Raw genomic sequence first — 20,875 nt, 5'->3', positions numbered from 1 at the left:
TTTTTTATATATTTGCCCCAAGTGGTTTAATCATGTTGAAAAATACCTATACATAAATATATATATTGATGTAGTTTTTGGTCATTGCGATTTTTAGAATTTTAAGATTTATGTGTTTTTATGATATCGAATGTATAGTGGTGATATTTTGTATTTACCATTTAGGGACAATACATGTATATCATTATTTGGATTATAATATGTGTTTTGCAGATATTATTGTTTTTATTTATATTCATGAGTTTATTTATACCTATGTTTGGATTGTATTCATCTTATTGTAAAGTATGTGTCACGGGTATCATCAGATTTTATTACGATTTTATATGGGGATAAGGAATTAACAGTTCCCTATATATATCCCAGCATTATCCTGCACATGCGCAGTGGTCCGTTCTGACGATATTTGCCAATCCCATTCTCAGGTGTGGACCTTATTATGGATTGAGTTCTGGCACTGCTCATTTGGGTGTTTTTAATGACAATTCTTAGCATTTCATATTTATATATTCGGTTTCCCTGGTGACCTAGTGACACACACCTGTGGTCTTAAAAATGGCGCCCGCACATGTTAGATCGGGCCGGTCTCCGGCAAAATGGCGCCCGATATGGAGACATATTTCCTATGGAAAATGGCGCGTTCGTAATGCGCATGCGCCATTTACGATATTTAATGGATACAGTCAGGAGCAGACGCTGAAGCTTATCCCCTTTGATGATGTGCGGTTAGCACGAAACGCGTCAGGGTAGGAGCTACAGCGTCACTATTTCTCTGCCGCCGGCACCACGGAGGTCCCGGCGGCCATCTGCTTATTCACCTCATGGTCAGTGATTGTTTGTTTTCCTCACCTTACCATACTGCATATATAATAAATATCTTTTAAAACGGTATCATGCTATTGGTCTCCTTTCTTTGTGGCCCTTGGTGAGTCACTTATCACCTATAGAGCCACCCAAGAGAGAGACCGTGGAGTACTAGCAACATCCAACGGGTGGAGGAATATCTGGCCTGACCTGATCTCTTGAAGCTGTTTGTGGATCTAGTGGAGATAATATATCTCTAAATGCGCAGTTACACTGTGCATCTGGTGAGTGCACAGCCTTATCCTTTTCACGTTCACTGCATGGAAGCAGCACTTTGAAAGAAAATAACTGTCACAAGGACTGGTTTTGCACCGCATGTCATTTTATTTGTGATATAATGTTTGTATCATCACATCAATCACTCAATCACCATATTGATATTTTGGACATTTTATTTATGCTATAGCGCCGCATCTTTTATGTTATATGGTCTGTAAGGTTCTTTGGTATCCTTTTTGATGCTGTGGCTGCTTTGTCTGTTTTCATAGCGCTCACAACCCCTTTTATACTTGTACCCAGCAGTGCACCCACCTGTGCCCAGCGGTGCCACCCACCAGTGCCCAGCAGTGTCACCGAGCAGTGCACCCACCTGTGCCCAGCAGTGTCACCCACCTGTGCCTGCCCACCAGTGCCACCCACCTGTGCCCACCAATGCAGTGCTGCCAGTCAGTGCCACCAGTCAGTGCCCAGCGGTTGTGCCAGTCAATGCCTAGCAGTAATGCCAGTCAGTGCCACCTATCAGTGCCGCCTATCCGTGCCACCTCATTAGTGCTGCCTATCAGTGCAGCCTATCCGTGCCACCTCATTAGTACTGCCTATCAGTGCCCATCAGTGCTGCCTATCAGTGCCACCCATCAGTGCCGCCTATCAGTGCCCATCAGTGCTGCCTATCAGTGCCCATCAGTGCTGCCTCATCAAAGCACATCAGTGAAGGAGAAAAATTACCTGTTTGCAAAAAATTTGAAAAAAATTCTATTATGAAATTTTTCACTTTTTTTGTTTATAGCGCAAAAAGTAAAGCGCCCAGCGGCAATTAAATATCACCAAAAGAAAGCTCTATTTGTGAGAAAAAATTATAAAAATTTCATATGGGTACAATCTTGCATGACCGTGCAATTGTCAAAGTCCGACAGTGCTGAAAGCTTAAAATTGGCCTGGTAAGGAAGGGGGTATAAGTGCCCAGTAGGCAAGTGGTTAAGGACCAGTTAACACTGGGAATTTCACAGGACCATGCTGTTCATTCCTGTGCGAGTCACATGCAGTTCTGCGCATTTGGTCTGAATGGGCTGAAATCGCACCGCACCGCACCAAAAAGTAGTGCATGCACAACTTTTGAAAACTCACTGCAACCATATTATATGGTAGTTCTGTACCATGCGATCTGGTACAGGCAAACCCACTACATTTGTAATCTGAGTTTAAGGAGTCATTAACTTATTATTGACACCATCTGCAGATCACAATTGCAATACATTTTGAACGCGGTGCAGGAAAGGAACACAAAACTGCCTCTAAAGCTGTCAGTTGATCAACCTCGCAGGGGTGACCAACCTGCGGCTCTCCAGCTGCTGCAGGACTACAAGTTCCATCATGCCTCTGCAAGTCAGTAACTTCCCATCTTTGCAATGCCTCATGGGAAATGTAGTTCCACAACAGCTGGAGAGCCACAGGTTAGCCACCCCTGCTAGTGGCTCTGATTTTAGGCATAGAGCCAAGAATTTAGAGGCACTGAGCATGTACAAAGCAGGGTGAGACAGTGCACTACTGGATTTTAAATAGTATAGGCACTTATTTTGAATGTTCTACATAGCTACATACAGTGGGGCAAAAAAGTATTTAGTCAGCCACCAATTGTGCAAGTTCTCACACTTAAAAAGATGAGAGAGGTCTGTAATTGGCATCATAGGTAGACCTCAACCATGAGAGACAAAATTAGAAAAAAAATCCAGACAATCACACTGGCTGATTTGGAAAGAATTTATTTGCAAATTATGGTGGAAAATAAGTATTTGGTCACCTACAAAAAAGCAAGATTTCTGGCTCTCACAGACCTGTACCTTCTTCTTTAAGAGGCTCCTCTGTCCTACACTCATTACCTGTATCAATGGCACCTGTTTGAACTTGTTATCAGTATAAAAGACACCTGTCCACAACCTCAAACAGTCACACTCCAAACTCCACTATGGTGAAGATCAAAGAGCTGTCGAAGGACACCAGAAACAAAATTGTAGACCTGCACCAGGCTGGGAAGACTGAATCTGCAATAGGCAAGCAGCTTGGTGTGAACAAATCAACTGTGGGAGCATTAATATGAAAATGGAAGACATACAAGACCACTGATAATCTCCCTCGATCTGGGGCTCCACGCAAGATCTCACCCCGTGGGGTCAAAATGATCACAAGAACGGTGAGCAAAAATCCCAGGACCACACGGGGGGACCTAGTGAATGACCTGCAGAGAGCTGGCACCAACGTAACAAAGGCTACCATCAGTAACACACTACGCCGCCAGGGACTCAGATCCTGCAGTGCCAGACGTGTCCCCCTGCTTAAGCCAGTACATCTCCGGGCCCGCCTGAAGTTTGCTAGAGAGCATTTGGATGATCCAGAAGAGGATTGGGAGAATGTCATATGGTCAGATGAAACCAAAATAGAACTGTTTGGTAGAAACACAACTCGTCGTGTTTGGAGGAGAGAGAATGCTGAGTTGCATCCAAAGAACACCATACCTACTGTGAAGAATGGGGGTGGCAACATCATGCTTTGGGGCCGTTTCTCCGCAAAGGGACCAGGACGACTGATCCATGTAGAGGACAGAATGAATGGGGCCATGTATCGTGAGATTTTGAGTGCAAACCTCCTTACATCAGCAAGGGCATTGAAGATGAAACGTGGCTGGGTCTTCCAACATGACAACGATCCCAAACATACTGTCCGGGCAACGAAGGAGTGGCTTCGTAAGAAGCATTTCAAGGTCCTGGAGTGGCCTAGCCAGTCTCCAGATCTCAACCCCATAGAAAACCTTTGGAGGGAGTTGAAAGTCTGTGTTGCCCAGCAACAGCCCCAAAACATCACTGCTCTAGAGGAGATCTGCATGGAGGAATGGGCCAACATACCAGCAACAGTGTGTGCCAACCTTGTGAAGACTTACAGGAAACGTTTGACCTCTGTCATTGCCAACAAAGGATATATAACAAAGTATTGAGATGAACTTTTGATATTGACCAAATACTTATTTTCCACCATAATTTGCAAATAAATTCTTTCCAAATCAGCCAATGTGATTGTCTGGATTTTTTTTCTCATTTTGTCTCTCATAGTTGAGGTCTACCTATGATGCCAATTACAGGCCCCTCTCATCTTTTTAAGTGGGAGAACTTGCACAATTGGTGGCTGACTAAATACTTTTTTGCCCCACTGTATATCTGCAAAAGGGGCAAGCCTGAAGTGATCTATCTGGACTTAATTTTCACTTTAAGCCCAGAAACATGGGCACAAATCAATGCATCAAATAAAAACAAAAACTGCAGCACTGTAAAAACGCAATCACTGTTGTGTGAGTTAGCACTCAGGGAAATATGAATTTAAAAGAAAAAAAAAACTATCCTAAAAAAGTAAGTGCCTGCTTTGATTACTCTGCCACTGATAAAGTGTAACAAAAAGCTGAACTGCAGAACATTTTAATTGCTCTTCCTGTATACCTCTTTATTGTCCTACCTGTACAGCACAGGGCCACGCACGATCCTTTCATATTTCCAGAAAAGAGGAGTGAAGGTGTAACAAGCTCATTAGTTTTAATAAATAACGTCCTAGGCTCTGAAATTTGTCAGCTAATTGCACTGGCAAAATTATAAAAGCATCAAACAAAGCGGAATGATAGTCAAAGGGTAGAACGCATTTCAACGCAGTACCTTCTTTGACAGAACAACATCCTAGAACTTTAAACCGAAAAAAAAAGAATCTCTAAACTTAAATTGGCCATGTGATGTCCACAGCCCCACCAGACTCAGAGCTGGCACCCAAGCAGCTGTCATTTGCTTTCCATAATGTTTTTGCCATCATATCTCAAAAAGTTTATATGACTGCCCAGTACAGTGATAAGAGAGGGCACCTGCCTCCACTATACCTGCTGCTGGCACAACACTGAGGAGGGCAGTCATATAAGCGTTTTCTAACAGTAAAAGCAGCTGCCAGTATAAAATGTGCAGGGTGAGCCCTGGGAGTCAGCCTCTGCACTGTCATAGGACAAGCAGGGGCTGACTGCTGGAGCTCACACAGAGCAGCACTGACCGCAGCAATGAGGGCAATAAACAATGCTGGGACTAACACTTTCGGGTTCTTGTTTGCTTTCATCCGTGCCAATAAAAAGCTATTTTTTTTAGGTTTTTGGTCTTTTTTTTTAGTCTTCCCCCCCATAAAATAGTTTAAATACATGTGGATCCTACCATTCCACTTACACCGCCACCCCCCCCCCCCATTCCACTACCATAACCCTTTCATGACCAAGGTAACACAAATCCCGACACCTGAACACAATTTTACAAGTTTGGCATGTGTTTGTAAAACTGTACATATCACAACTATTAAATATACCCAGGTGGATTATACCTTGTTTTTTCAGGACAAATTGGGCTTTCATATGGTAGTAAATGATAATGATTTTTTTGTTTTATTTCTCAAAATAGCAAAAAAAAAAAAAAAATTATATATATATATATATATATATATATATATATATATATATATATATATATATATATATATATATATATATATATATATATATATAAATAAATGAACAACAGTATACTATAAAAAGGTACCAGTACATATGTCGTATGGTATGGACAAACAATGTCAGCATTCAGAGCAATAATGCATGATAGAAATACGTGAACAGTCCTTATGGAGTACAGTGCTAGATATGATTGATATATATATATATATATATATATATATATATATATATATTTACATTTATTTATTTACATTTACCTGTATATTTGTTGCTATTACCATAACCTACCACCAAAGAACAACCCAGAATACATTCTCCTGCACCTGACCCGTAGTACGGTCCTGAAACTATGGTGGCATAATGTTTTTTTTTTTATTCTACCGAAAACACATTGACACTGACAATAATTAAAAAAAAAAAAAAATACAATTTTTTCCAACATTTGATTCTGACCCTAAACTTAACCATAACAATGACCTAGATCAACCCCTGACCTAGCGTCTTTTTTTTTTTTCTTTTTTAAACACACACTTTTGTTTGTTTACTTTTTTCCTCTAGCAAAGAGTAAGTCCCTGTTCACATATACATGCGGCCATGCGGGCCATTTGAATGGACTCTCATGCCCCGTGACAGGCAGGGAAGAAGTCCCTGCACTTCTTCCGAAAACACAGCCCGCATGGGAACCTCAGTTCCCAGTACGGTTGCGTTTTCCAGTGCGGGCAGCATGCCATTAGAATTAATGGCATCTGCCCGCGGGTCCACATTTCTCTGTGCAGATCCGCAGCGACACCACCCGCACAGATGTGAACCTAGCCTAAAAGATACATGTTTTGCAATCTCCATTCAGAGGAGAAAACACAGAGGGGTGGGCTGTGCAGTGAATGATCGCTGTGATAGCCAATCAGAGGCTATCACCATGATCAGGTAATCGGGAAACCGGGTTGTCAATCGTTCAGAACTCTTGCTGAGAGCCTGGTCTTTGTGCTCAGAGTGCACTGCGCAGCATGATCCCAGAACAAAACATATGTACAATGTACGCACATATGAGACTCCACGGAAGAAGGCCCACTTCAGTAAGGCTGCATTTTTGTGTACAGTTTCAGGAAGGTGTTAAAAAAGGATGACAATGTTGTTTGCTGTGCAATGAAATCACAGAGCATTGTCACCCTGTGGACAAGGTGTAGTTAGATGAACAGGGCCAGCTACAGTAGTAGCATTTACAGCAACAGTGTTTTTATTTAGGCCACATGAATAAAAGCTGACCGTGGTTCTAAAGGCTCAGTTTTAATTTTTTTTTTAATTACAAACATGTCATACTTACCTGCTCTGTGCACTGGATTTGAGCAGAGCAGCCTCATTCCTCCTCTTCTGGGGTCCCCCACCGGCGCTCCTGGCCCCTCCTCCCACTAAGTGCCCCCATAGCAAGCAGCTTGCTATGAGGACACCTGTGCATGTTCGCTCTTGAGCTGGCTCTGTGTGTCTATAAGTGTCTCTCAACCCCAACCTAGCTCCCTCCTCAATGGGTGTGATTGACAGCAGAGAGAGTCAACGGCTCCCACTGCTGTGCCTAAGCCAATGGGAAGAGAGAAAGCAGAGAAAGCCTCTGCTCTTGTGCACATTGCTGGATCAAGAAGGGGCTCCAATAAGTATAGGGGGAAGGAGCTGCTTGCCAAATGTTTTTTACCTTAATGCATAGAATGCATTAAGGTAAAAAAAAAAACGTGCCTTTAGTACCAATTTAAGCATCCATGGCTGTGCTATTTAGTTTATCCCACCCCCTATGAATGCCAAAACTGCTGGGAAGAATGGCCTGCTAAAGACAGCCCAGGGATTTGAGCCTTGGCTATCCAATACAGAATGAGGCTCAACCAGCCCCTGAAAGACCAAAGTACCACTCTAAGTGTGGCCTGTCAACACAAGATGTATTCAGCTGGGGTGTCCCAGCCTGGAGCAAGGGTTCAAATGGTCATTTAGGCACAGAAGCCATTATATCTCAATCTACATGTAATTTTTTATTTTTTCCCATAGTTCTACTTTTAGGGCTCATTCACACGTGCAGCAGCCCTTGATGCCCCTCTGAAAAGCTAACCCCACTAGATAGCTTTTCAGAAGTGTTGAGGAGGAGACTGAAAGAGTGAATGTATTATTCCAGTAATGAACAGATAAAACAAACAGTTTGCACCCATGGAAAATGATACATCCATTATAGGTGTATGTATGTGTTATGTGTTTACATTTCCACATTAAGAGAACATGTAAAACCCCAATTGTAGACTATTACTAGGTGAACTTCAGACAAACATCTATACAAAAGTGTTTCACCTGCCATATTTCTAACTTTCCAGTTTAGAGGTTTACAAAGCCGTACCAGACAGCAGAGCTAGGAGGATGACATCACTTTCTTAGTTATGGTTGCAGACTATAGAAGGGACACAGCGATGTCCTGGGCAGCACAGTGGCTAAATGGCTAGCACTTCCGCCTGGCAGTACTAGGGTCGATGGTTCTAATCCCAACCATGGCACCACCTGCCTGCAGTTTGCACACTCTCCCTGTGCTTGCGTGGGTTTCCTCTGGGTACTCTGGTTTCCTCCCACACTCCAAAGACATGCTGGTAGGTGAATTGGCTCCTGTCTAAATTGGCCCTAGTATGTGTATGAATGTAAGTTAGGGGCCTTAGATTGTGCGGCCCTTGAGGGTTAGGGACGAATGTGAATGTACAATAAATATGTAAAGTGCTGCGTAAATTGACAGCGTTATATAAGTACCTTTAAAAATAATAGTAATGTCCTCTCTCCATCCCAGGCTCCTGAATGGACAATGAATGAGCAGCAGGAGACTAATAAAGACATCTCAATGCTCACGATTTCTATCAGCACATTCCATGTCAGTACATTTGCAGCAGTATGACGAAAAAGTCACGTGACAGCGTGATGTAACGCGTAGGATGCGAGTGTGGTGACGTACTTCTGGCGCGGACGCCATCTTGCTGCACCCAATGAGCTCCCATGCAAGTACACCTTTAGCATGAGGTCTTTTGAAAAGCTTGTTATAATCTTACTAAATGTGAGTTGGCATTTGGCGGTGCTGTATTTGAGAGTCCCTATTAAAATGGATTTACACTATGGGGGGTTTCTTTTTATCTTTATCCTATCTGTGAGTTGGTGGCTGGCTGCTTTATACTGGAGGGGACCTGGCTGTTCCTAGTGAGGGGATATCATCTACCTGAGCAGGTGTCCATTACCAGTGAAGATTCCTGGCTTCAAATAACATAAGCGTTTTGGCCCTTTGAGGGTCGCATCAAGGAGGTGAGGGGGAATTTTAGCCACATACGGATTATTTCCATCGGTGGTGATGCACATCCACAATATCACCTGCACTTAGGAGTAATTGGAAAGTTTTTGGTGCATATGCACCTATTTGGACTTGGTTATTTTAAGTTTTTTTTATTTTTTCATTTTTGGTTTTTTTTTATGTTTACAGACTATTATATGTTCACTTATTTTTTTATTTTGATGTGTCTGCTCATAAATATACTTTTTGTATGTGTGTTTTTTGGCACTATTGTATTTAATTGATCCCACATTTATGGATCTATTTTATGTTACTATTTACTTTTTGCTTAATTTAGCCTTTATTTGTCACAATCTGCATGATATTGTTGATCCCTGTTAGGGGTTCACATTCTCATTTTCACCATCATTTGCATGAATTTATTGATCCCTATTTAGGGATTCACGCTTATTTGTGTTCTATTTTATTTTGTGTATGATCCGATTTTGGATAGTGGGTGTATTGGTTCCTGGTTTTTTATACCAGGTGTGATCACTTTTTCACTTGAGATCCCAGAGAGGATCAATCCACTGATTTATTGGCACGTATATATATTTTATGTCACTTAATATTGAGATCCCCAGAGAGGGATCAATCCACTGATTTTTTATCACATATATATATTTATGTCACTTTGTTTGTTTTTGCCATATTGTATTATTTTATTATTAGGGTATCATTTTGGTTTTGTTGGTGTGACTAACTGACTCCCTGTCCTCAAAAAATAAATCTATAGTGTTGCGCTCCCAATCCTTAAATCAATATTTTGTTATTTGAATATGATCTCTATAATAAAGATCACAATAATTAAGAATGATGTGTGTAAATAAACATAAATACTAATATTCTTAAACTTTGAATTGATACAAATAAATAATGTGCATGAAAAATGAATAATGACAATAAATCACTAAAAAATTATTTAAATAAATATAAAAAATAAAATATAAAGATAAAAATAAAGATAATGTCCCAAAAAGTGACTTTGTGCTGGAAAATCTTCAATCTAAAATAATTGTAAATCGGTGACTGCTTGTGAATCCTCCCTCCAGTGAAGATGTGCGCTCACCTCATGAGAAGCCTGCAATTAGGCTATAAAAGCTTGCGGTTCACCTCCTTTGGAACCTGCTTGTTTGGAACTCCTGCTTGAAGATAGGATGAATCTCCTCTCCAGAGTGTGCAACTCCTCTATACTTTCATCTCCATGCGATTCTCCACATATAAAAAAGATCTCGACATGGTGCTTTATCTTTTATATAAGTATGCCTTTTATTTGCTTATGATATGGCACTCACATATAAAGTGTGCGGATAGTGGTAGCACAAATGCAATCCCAAACCGCCGCTGATTGTCGGAGCTGTGTACTCGTGGTCCGGCAAACAAACTGACTCCCTCCGAGTGACGTTGCAGTCCCACCCCTACGCGTTACGCCACTGGTCACGTGGCTTCATCAGGGGGATTTGACGCGTAGGGGTGGGACTGCAATGTCACTCGGAGGGAGTCAGTTTGTTTGCCGGACCACGAGTACACAGCTCCGACAATCAGCGGCGGTTTGGGATTGCATTTGTGCTACCACTATCCGCACACTTTATATGTGAGTGCCATATCATAAGCAAATAAAAGGCATACTTATATAAAAGATAAAGCACCATGTCGAGATCTTTTTTATATGTGGAGAATCGCATGGAGATGAAAGTATAGAGGAGTTGCACCCTCTGGAGAGGAGATTCATCCTATCTTCAAGCAGGAGTTCTAAACTAGTAGGTTCCAAAGGAGGTGAACCGCAAGCTTTTATAGCCTAATTGCAGGCTTCTCATGAGGTGAGCGCACATCTTCACTGGAGGGAGGATTCACAAGCAGTCACCGATTTACAATTATTTTAGATTGAAGATTTTCCAGCACAAAGTCACTTTTTGGGACATTATCTTTATTTTTATCTTTATATTTTATTTTTTATTTTTTATATTTATTTAAATAATTTTTTAGTGATTTATTGTCATTATTCATTTTTCATGCACATTATTTATTTGTATCAATTCAAAGTTTAAGAATATTAGTATTTATGTTTATTTACACACATCATTCTTAATTATTGTGATCTTTATTATAGAGATCATATTCAAATAACAAAATATTGATTTAAGGATTGGGAGCGCAACACTATAGATTTATTTTTTGCGGTTTATCACATTTGGTAGTTATGTGCTAGAGGTTTGCGATCCAGCATTAGAGTGTATTAATAAGGAGTTTTTGTTCATTTTCTGGCTCGCAAGATATTTCTAATATTTTAGACTCCCTGTCCTGCTCCTCCCTCTCCCAGTTTGTGCCCTTCTGTTTCGGGGATTGCTACTTGGCTGTTACCCGGTCAATTTCTATGATGTAATTAGCTCTTTTTATATTCACCACCTTTAGAACGTAGGAGAAATTCCAAAAATATACTCACAATTGTTTTATTTAGAAGGCACACACCATACTCCTGAGGTACTAATAAAGTAATAATAAGTGTTTATTTCAGAACCAATGACAATCCCCGCTGAACAGAGACAAGTGAGAGGGAAATCTAATTGTGCAGGTGTGATAAACAATGTATTAGTCAGAGTGTGCTGCAGGGGAGGTTAGTATTCAGTTAACATCTAATCAAAAGACAAAGTGAAAGAGCGGCTAACATGCTTCAATATATGATTTCATTTCACACACCGCAGGCTGAGTCTCACAGTGATTAACAAAGATGTTTTGTACTGTTGTGTTAATTCACTTCCCAAATAAAATACCTACTTTGAATGCAGTAGCAGAAGAAAAAGGAAGAAATCAACCATATTGATGATATTTACTTAAAGTGGTTGTAAGGCTGCTTTCACACCGGTCCATTTTTATTCCACTTTTCCGTTAAAAAAAGCAGAACAAAACGTGTGACCATGTAATCCTATCCAACTCTTCACACTGACCCGTTTTCCATGCACATTCTTATTTAAATGCATGGAAAACGTGGCAAAAAATGCATAAAAAAATACACCCGCATTGCATTTTGTCCTGTGTAAAATGCACCAAAAACATGGTAAAATTGTGGTAAAAACGCACATGCGTTTTTGCTACTGATCAGTGTGAAAGTATCCTAGAGGCTGAAGGTTTGTTTACGCATTGAAGGTAAAAGACCTTCTGTGTGCAGCTCCCCCCAAACTCAATACTCACCTGAGCCCACACAATGTGCACAGGAGCCTCATCTGTCCCGATTGTCTCTCTCCTCATTGGTGGAGGGTGGGGCCGAGCCAAGGCTCTATGTGTTTCACAGACATATAGAGCTGGGCTCGGGAGCAAGCATGTACCAGTCCCACCATAGCAAGCAGCTTTCTACTGGGGGCACTAGTCAAGTGGGAGGAGCCAGAAGCACCGGTGGGGGACCCGAGAGGAGGTTCGGGGCCATCCTGTGCAATTCTATTGAGTATGACTTTTTTTTTCTTTTTTTAAACAAAGCTTTAACCTCCCTGGCGGTATTCCCGAGTGTAGCTCAGGGTAAAGTTTCAGTACCACAAGAGGTAACCACGAGCTACACTCGGGCTTACCATGCGGCGCTGCTCCAGGATCTGTTCTTCACTTACCTTGTCCTGCGCTCCCGCGATGTCCCTGGCAATGTAATCAGGCGGATGCCGGCATCTGTCATCTGGGTTCCGTTCCCTGCGAGTGTCGGGATGTACAGGGGGACAGAACGGCAGGAAATTTGAAAATGACAAAAGGTGACATTCACTAAAATCACATAGTAAAACATTACTGTATCAAACCATTTCACATACATTTTGTCCCGAGTGCTTTGTCCTGTGCCCTGCCTGCATTTGTACTGTTCTTTCTGCCTGGAAACCGAGAAACGTCCATGGTGTCCAAAAAGCGTCCCTTTAGGTCAAAAGCGGTTTTAGACCAACTAGAGAACAGCGATAGTAAATTAGAACCACTTGCAGAATTGAGTGATAATGATTCGTGGGGAAATTCATCATCAGACACTGAAAACGATTTTGCGACTTTGCTCAGTGATGTGCAAACTTGGCGTTATATTTCAAATTTCAGTGTTTTTGGTTTGATTATAATATTGAATTAAATTTATTATTATTATTATTATACAGTATTTATATAGCACCAAAGGGTATGCTCAGCGCTGTACAGTAGCAAGGGGGACAGAACATGAGACAAGACAGTAACAATACACTACACGAGGGGTTCGAGGGCCCTGCTCTTCCGAGCGTAACCATCTTATATTATTATTTTTTATGATTATTTATTAAATTATAATTTATGGTTTCATGTTTCAAGTTTTATCCTACCCGGAATGTTTACTAGACTCTTGTTCAGACAGATTTCAGTGAGTTATTCCTAAAAATTACAGGCCTACAATAAAAAAAAAAAAAAACATATTTCCATGCATAAAAATGTACCGCTTTGAGCACAGAAATATGGACATAATCAGACCGCTAGGGAGGTTAATATCACTTTAAAGCATAATTCCACCTTCCCGGTGAACATAGCATTTACTGTTAACCTCCTCGGCGGTATGATTCTTTCCGATTTTTTGTGCTGAAAGCGGTACCATTTTTTTGCATGGAAATATGTAGTTTTTTATTGTAGGCTGTAATTTTTAGGAATAACTCACTGAAATCTGTCCGAACAAGTGTCTAGTACACATCCCGGGGATGATAAAATTTGAAACACGAAATCATAAATTATAATTTAATAAATAATCATAAAAAAATAATATAATAATAAATTTAATTCAATAATATAATCAAACCAAAAACACTGAAATTTGAAATACAGAGGCAAATTCGCACATCGCTGAGCAAAGTCGCAAAATCGTTTTCAGTGTCTGACAAATTTCCCCACAAATCATTATCACTCAATATTTTGCATTCTTATTCATATTTGCATTCTTATTCTAGGTTGCTGGTTTAGAAAAGATTTAAACAGTGAGATCAGCATTTTCAGGAGAAAAGTTCAGCAATGGCAGTAAAGGTTAACGAAGACAGTTTGGTCACGCAGTCACACAGCTCAATCACCCTGAGCTTCAAACACAGCTATATTGTCATAGGCTCAATCCACAAACCACACTTGCACACCACGAATAAGGAATATATTTTCCAAAAGTGACATTTATTTTCAGCTGAGCCCAATGAGTTTTGAAAATAACTGTCACTTAGATAAAATACAGATCCTTGTCCTTGTGTTAAAGCTTTGTAAATTGAGCATTATGAATCTTATGGGAAACCAAAGTAAAAAACCAACTGACCATTTGAGAAGCAGCTGACCCCAACATCCCAATATCTTCTCTGGACATTCTTTGGAAACGTCACCGGAGCCACTCCAGAGTTCACTGTCACTTTCTACAAAAGAAATGATTATGTTATACAGATATTATCATATTTATTTTATTAAAATGGTTCAAGGGAACTCATAGCTTTACAAACTTAAGACTCAATTTTCAAAGCTTTAACACTATGGTAAAGATTTTTATTTTTAGCCATGTGACTAATTTTCCAACCTAATTTTCTCTAAAAAAATGGCTTGAAAATAATGTTCACCTGTCAAAATACAGACCCCTATCTTAATGTGTTAGCTTTGTGAATGAGCCCTTATGCCCTCACGGGGAACTCGCATAGCTCTTGCACCACACAGTGACTAGTAGATCTAGTAGCTGGTTCACAATGATGTGGTGCGGGAAACCACATGCGATTCAGAAAGGAATAGTACCGCATTCCTGTAAAGATCACATGCGATTCTTTGCACTGCAATCTGAGCCCATTCATTTTGTATGGCTCAAATTGCACCTCACCTGCACAAAAAAGTGCATGCAACTTTTTTTGCCACACTGGAATCGAAGCTCATGCGATCCAATTCAACCATTCGCACTGCCCTTTGCAAATTGTTTTTGGGGTGACATTAACTTAAAGTGTTACTAAACCCACAACAGTAAAATCAGTCTGTATATGCAGTAAAGCGTGCTTGTTATACTCACTGTAGAACCTAAGGGGTTAATCCTCTGCATGGTGTAAAAATGTTCTTCCAGTGTCCCCCTCTTATCTCCTGATAAGACATATGTGTGGAGTCACTCTTAACATGCTGAATTTGGAGTGTATTGCTAGAAAGGTTTTTTTTTTTTCTTGGGAGAGTGCATGTAATCAGCACAGGGCCAATCAGGACTGTCCAGACAGATGTCAGGAGTTCTGCATCCTCCTAGAGCAAAATTAAAACTCCTATAATCTGTAACCTGTGCTCGGCTGGATACTGATAGAAGTCACAAGACTGCTCTAACTGTTGATGAGTATACTTCCATGTTCTGTGCACTGTGGGAGACCAGATATAGTGAATACAGGGTCCTGGGTTTAGTAACACATTAACAAAGATACCCGCAACAGTTCCCATTAACGGAGTGCGCATGTGATGCGGTGCGGGAAACGCACAGGAATTGCTGCGAAACCCGCACTGCATCAGTGTTAACTGGGGCTAAGGGAGATTGTATAGTCAGACTATAAAGTGTATCATCAGCCATAGCATACTTTCCATGGGAGAAAGCAAAAAAGTCACTTACCTTCTTCTGGGTCCTCCTCTTCCTGTGGAGACATAACTCCACTTGTGCTTGTTGGGCTGGTAGGAGCCTCAGCGATTTCTGACTGCCGCTGCAAGCTCAAAACTTCATAGATTGCATCGCCAGCCCCTTTACTCCCAGACTAAAGAAATACAGAGAAAATTGCGTGTAAAAAAAAAAAGTATGAAATGCATTTTTAAAAAGCAAATAGTTGGTGAAAAAAGTATATAATAAGAACATTGGATTCAACAATGTTTTTTTATAGTTCGTAATGTCAGATGTGTTTAGATCAGCAAGTATACCTGACTGACAGTTTTGTTTTTGCAGCTGGTTGGGCTGTCATGGGGCAGCACAGTGGCTAAATGGTTAGCACTTCCGCCTGGCAGTACTAGGGTCATTGGTTCGAATCCCAGCCACGGCACCACCTGCCTGGAGTATGCATGTTCTCCCTGTGCCTGCGTGGGTTTCCTCCGGGTACTCCAGTTTCCTCCCACACTCCAAAGACATGCTGGTAGGTTAATTGGATCCTGTCTAAATTGCCCTAATATGTGTATGTATGAATCTGAGTTAGGGACCTTAGATTGTACACCCCTTGAGGGTTAGGGACTGATGTGAATGTACAATATATATGTGTAAAGCGCTGCGTAAATTGACAGCACTATATAAGTACCTGAAATAAATAAATAAATAAATAAAATATGCAGATCAGCTAAACTCCTATGCAGACAGACAAAACCATTTGTCACCTTCATCAAGGCAGGCCCTAGATGAAGGTGATTGGAAGTCAGTGAAAGCTGTGCCATTAAAAGTACAAATTAAGTCAGCCACACAGTTTACAATGTGGTTATACAATTTCTGCAAAATCCCATTTTAGCTGACCATACACGTTACCATCTGACTGTACAATCACCTTTAGATTTACTGATAATTTCCTGATGCAGGGGCCTACTACATTTTCCAAAGTCCAAAAGTGAATGCATGAAAACTGTACATTTAGATTATAATGTGTGTGGTTGGTTTTAGAATTACCAAAATGCAATGTATGACATCATTTTAGTGCCCAGGACCCCTGGTGCTTTGTACAGCCACCCACAGACATGAATGGGTGAAGCTGGCTGTATGCTATTCGCAACTCTCTTCATAAAGAGGTTTATGCGCACAGATGTAATGTCCTGAATGCAGATAGTTTGTGTTCGAGACAATACGTCTGTGCGCATGCATCCATTTAAGTATCTGTGTACAGCTGTCCTCACCCATTCATGTCTATGGGCGGCTGTACACAGCAACAGGCTCTCCTGGGCACTAAAATACGATCGTTTACGCTTTACAGGCAAATGCACTAATGTGCGTGAGCCCTAAGGAGCACCCTGAGCAACCCATTTAATTTGTATCCAATAATAATAATACACAATTGATGAGAGAACTAAAGGAGATTGTACAATCAGATTGTATGTACTGCATAAGTTACAGTCCATAAGCAGTACATAAATGCCAAGTCTGATGTACTCCTAGAAAAGTTTATATTTTCTGAAAGTGGAACTGAGTTATTTTAAAGCCAAAACCTTTTTTTTTTTATTTTGGATAGATTAGACAAGGTGACAGTGTGTCTAAGGATTGATTCACATGTGTGGCAGTGCTTGTGCTCCTCTGAAAAGCGATCTGTGTTGGACCACATTTCAGAGATGTTTGACATGCAGTTAGGAAGCAATATGTTAGCTCTTCATTGTCTGTTTTAGCCCTCAAAATACCGACCCATCGTGTTGCAACCAGGAACAGGGAAGTACAGTTGCAGAATGGCCCGATTCACTTGAGTCAGCAGTGCCGCCGTTTTGCCATGGCTGTGGCATAGGTACAGCCCGAAGCAGCTGTACTACTGTGTATACATGGGCAATCAGAAGGAAGTAAAGCTGTGGCTCAACCACCTGCTTTTACTGCCCCTCTGGCCACCCATGTGAATAAGCCCTTAGAAACCAAGAAAACAGACAAGCCTAAAACAAGAATAGAGAGGTATGCCAGATTTACAAATATAAACATACGGTTTACAAACAGCTGACAGAATTGTTCTGAAAAGTGTTTATCAAAGTGATAGCAAACCTTTCTTTTTTAATTAAAATAATAAACATGTCATACTTACCTTCTCTGTGCAAGGGTATTGCACAGAGCGGCCCTGATTCTAGGGTCCCCGCCGGGACTCTCAGCTCCTCCTCTTCTGCTTTTGCTCCCACATAGCAAGCACCTTACTATAGGGGCACCCATGAGGGCATGCTCCCGAGCCGGGCTGTGTGCATCCACAAACACACACGGCGTGGCTCGGACTGCGGTTTGTTCTGCACGCCTGTGACCCATGTTTAGCCGACAGCTGGCTGAAGCTCGTTATCAGCTGACAACACAGAGCTGGTCCAGGCTGGGGAAAAATCCTGACAATATGATCGGGATCCACCTAGGAGCCTGGACCGGAACCTGGCTCAGCCTCTCAACAATCTGCTAAGAGCCTGAGCCAGTTGCTCCTGCCCCTTAACTGCCCAGTGGTCCAGTGATCCCGGAGCGGGGAGGATGGACGACAGTCAACAGCTCTCTGTCCACGGAGCACTGAGAACTTAGCGATCAGTGGTCTTTGATCGTTTATTTCTCAGTATTAGAGACGGTGGGGGATCGATGCTGCATCCACCTAGGTAAGTATGATTTCTACAAAAAAAAACAAAAAAAAAAAAAAAACACCCACATCCTCCCCCTCTCCTTACATCTGTAAGAAAAAAATCTGTATGCTTTCCTATTTTCATGCCTGGGAGTGGGGATGTCACCCGCTCTATGACCCATCCATTGTCAGTGCTCCCTCCTCTCCTCTGCAACCGTCATTAACTGACACCGGGGAGCTGGATCACATGACTGGATCGACCTAAAGTATACAGATCTTTCTTACATGGGTTACTCAGAATATGTGTTAGGAGGGGAAAGGGAGCATTTTTAAGACTATTATTATATAGGATTTATAGAGCACCAACAGTTTGCGCAGCGCTGTACAATAGTAAATAGTACAACAGTACAATCAAAATACATTTCAGTACAGAAGGAATAGGAGGGCCCTGTTCATGGAGCTTACAATCTAAAGGACTAGTTAGGCTTTTGCCTGGAATTCTACCTTGAGACCCAATCAAGCCATTCAGAACAGGGGACACTAACTAGCAGAAATATAAATTCCTTTGAATACTCTTTCTAAGCCTTTTCAAAACCAAAAGCTTGTTATTCTTTATTAATATATAGCAATAGCGCACAGATACAGCCCGAGTACCCTGATTATATTTTCTACACAATGTATACTACAAACTGAGCATTTGAAAGAGATCTTGCCTATTATGTGAGTGTTAACATAAGAGCTGGATAGCAGGTTGCCAATAATAATGGGAACCTTTGTACAAAAACAAACCTACAGATCATTTGATATGTGAAAGCAGATTCCCTCCACATTAACACTTGATCTGAAGCTGCAAGCTGTGCTTATTTGAAATGTTTGTGTAAAAAGAAGGACATGATCACATCAAAGGTAAAAAAAAAGGAAACCATGTGCCTGACTCTATGCAACAAGATGAGAAAGAACTATTAAAGCTCCACGTACCTGTTTCAGCTTTAAATAGAAGGTCTCTGTGAAGGTTTTGCGGCTGAAATACCAGAATCGCTCGTTTGTGGGGTACACCCGGACCACAGTCTCCAGCAGGAACCGGACAGGCTCTACCACCTCCGTTACCACCATGTCTACAGCAACTGTCATGTACACTCGTTTATCTGAGGGAAAGGGTGTAAAAAGGGAGCCACCATGAATCGTGCACTTTAAGGTGTATGGCAACTCATACAGTAAATGTCTCCCATTGGTCCCTCGTGGTCTGTGAAGGGAGAAGTACAGCCCAAGCTCTTTTGGCTGTACTTTTCCTGTGGATCATAGGAGTGCGGTTTGTTCTGCACTCCTGTGACCCGTTTTCAGTTGACAGCGGACTGAAGACTGCTGTCGGCTGACATCACTCATCCGGTAAAAGCTGGGGAAAGATCCCGACTTTAAAGTCGGGATTCACCCCAGAGTCTGCAGTGGCACCTGGCTCACCTGAGAGCCTGAGCCAGCACCTCCTTCCCCCTCCACAGCCCAGCGCTTCAGAAAGCAAGGGGGAATAAGGGGCAGAGCAAACAGAGGTGACTGACAGTCACCACTCTCTGCTCTTAGTGGCTGTTGGAACTCAGAGATTAGCAATCATGTGATTGCCGAGTCCTCACACTTAGAGCCGGCAGGGGGGACAGATGTTGCATCGGACCTGTAAGTATAATGTAAAAAAAAACAATTCCACACTTCTCTTTTAAACACACCACTGAAAGTTTTATATGTGTTCGATAGGGGTAAAAAAATACCTGTTGATCCTGCCAGAAATCCAGTGATACAAGTCCTGTTCCATTTACTACATTTTCCATGTACTACAAAGAATGGGGTGCACTTCCCTTCCTAGGGACAATGTTGTTCCTCCACAGATACAGTACAGTGAATGAATAATGTCACCCTAGTACAGGGAATGTGTTGCTGGCAGGATCACGCAGTAAAAAATAAAAAGAAAGTGAACACAGCCACCTCCCAGCCACTAGTAAGCTTCAATGTGCAATAGGTTACATTTTTATTCTTTGGTTTAGATTCACTTTAAATTACCACATTAAATCCCAATAAAAACACAAATTTATCATCTGAAACAGTGATATGCATATACAAACAATATAACTGAATTCTCAAATGAGATGTTGAAACAGTTGTTGAAACGGAGACTTTGACGTTACACTTAAACTCTCATTCGCTCTGCTAAGGCCATATACTAGAGCAGCCTTTTTCAACCAGGGTGCCTTGACGCTTCTAAAGGGGTGTCTTGGCAAAATGCCTAAAAACTGCCCACAAATTTAATACAACCCAGCAGAGGGATCAAGTCTACCTTTTAGTTACACAAAGCCATAGTTTTCATTGTGCACCACAACAACCTTCTAGCCGCCGGTGTCCTAACAACCAATGACACCATCAGTTGATATGGAGGATGTCGGTCGCCTGCACGGCATCCTTGTTTGACCCTCCCCTGCCCCTCTCTGTCAGTAATGGGGGAAAATTAGCTGAGTGATAGAAAGAAACTAGGAGGGAAACATTGGAATACTATTCAGTATCAGTGTGCAAAAGTGTATTCACTTTGGAAGAAGAAATTCACTCTAACACTGGGTGTCCTCCATGTGTGGATGTTGCTGCGTTAGATAAAACTATTAGAATAGTTTTTTACATTTTAGAATGAGGTGCCTTGAGACTCCATATTTTTAAAGGGTGCCTCAAGATTGTTCAAAACTTTATTGTGGGTGCCTTGACTGGAAA

At 41.4% G+C, this 20,875-nt stretch overlaps 1 protein-coding gene across 1 annotated transcript in view; it reads right to left on the bottom strand.

Annotated features, from left to right (window-relative positions):
• The window catches only part of LOC149462827 (rab GTPase-activating protein 1-like), a gene marked incomplete at its 3' end in the record, with an annotated part of 162,451 nt that overhangs the window by 20,485 nt on the left and 121,091 nt on the right, over nucleotides 1–20,875 (bottom strand). The window contains exons 10-12 of the mRNA XM_089676349.1: nucleotides 19,112–19,278; nucleotides 15,502–15,640; nucleotides 14,203–14,296 (exon numbers count right to left, since the gene is read on the bottom strand). Of these exons, the coding sequence (XP_089532475.1) occupies nucleotides 14,203–14,296; nucleotides 15,502–15,640; nucleotides 19,112–19,278 (400 nt within the window). The remainder of the gene's footprint in view (nucleotides 1–14,202; nucleotides 14,297–15,501; nucleotides 15,641–19,111; nucleotides 19,279–20,875) is intronic.

Source organism: Staurois parvus, unplaced genomic scaffold (assembly GCF_062004578.1).
Source record: "Staurois parvus isolate SC_StPar_1 unplaced genomic scaffold, SC_StPar_1.0 ptg000166l, whole genome shotgun sequence".
NCBI lineage: Eukaryota > Metazoa > Chordata > Amphibia > Anura > Ranidae > Staurois > Staurois parvus.
This window is presented reverse-complemented; position numbering and strand designations above follow the sequence as displayed.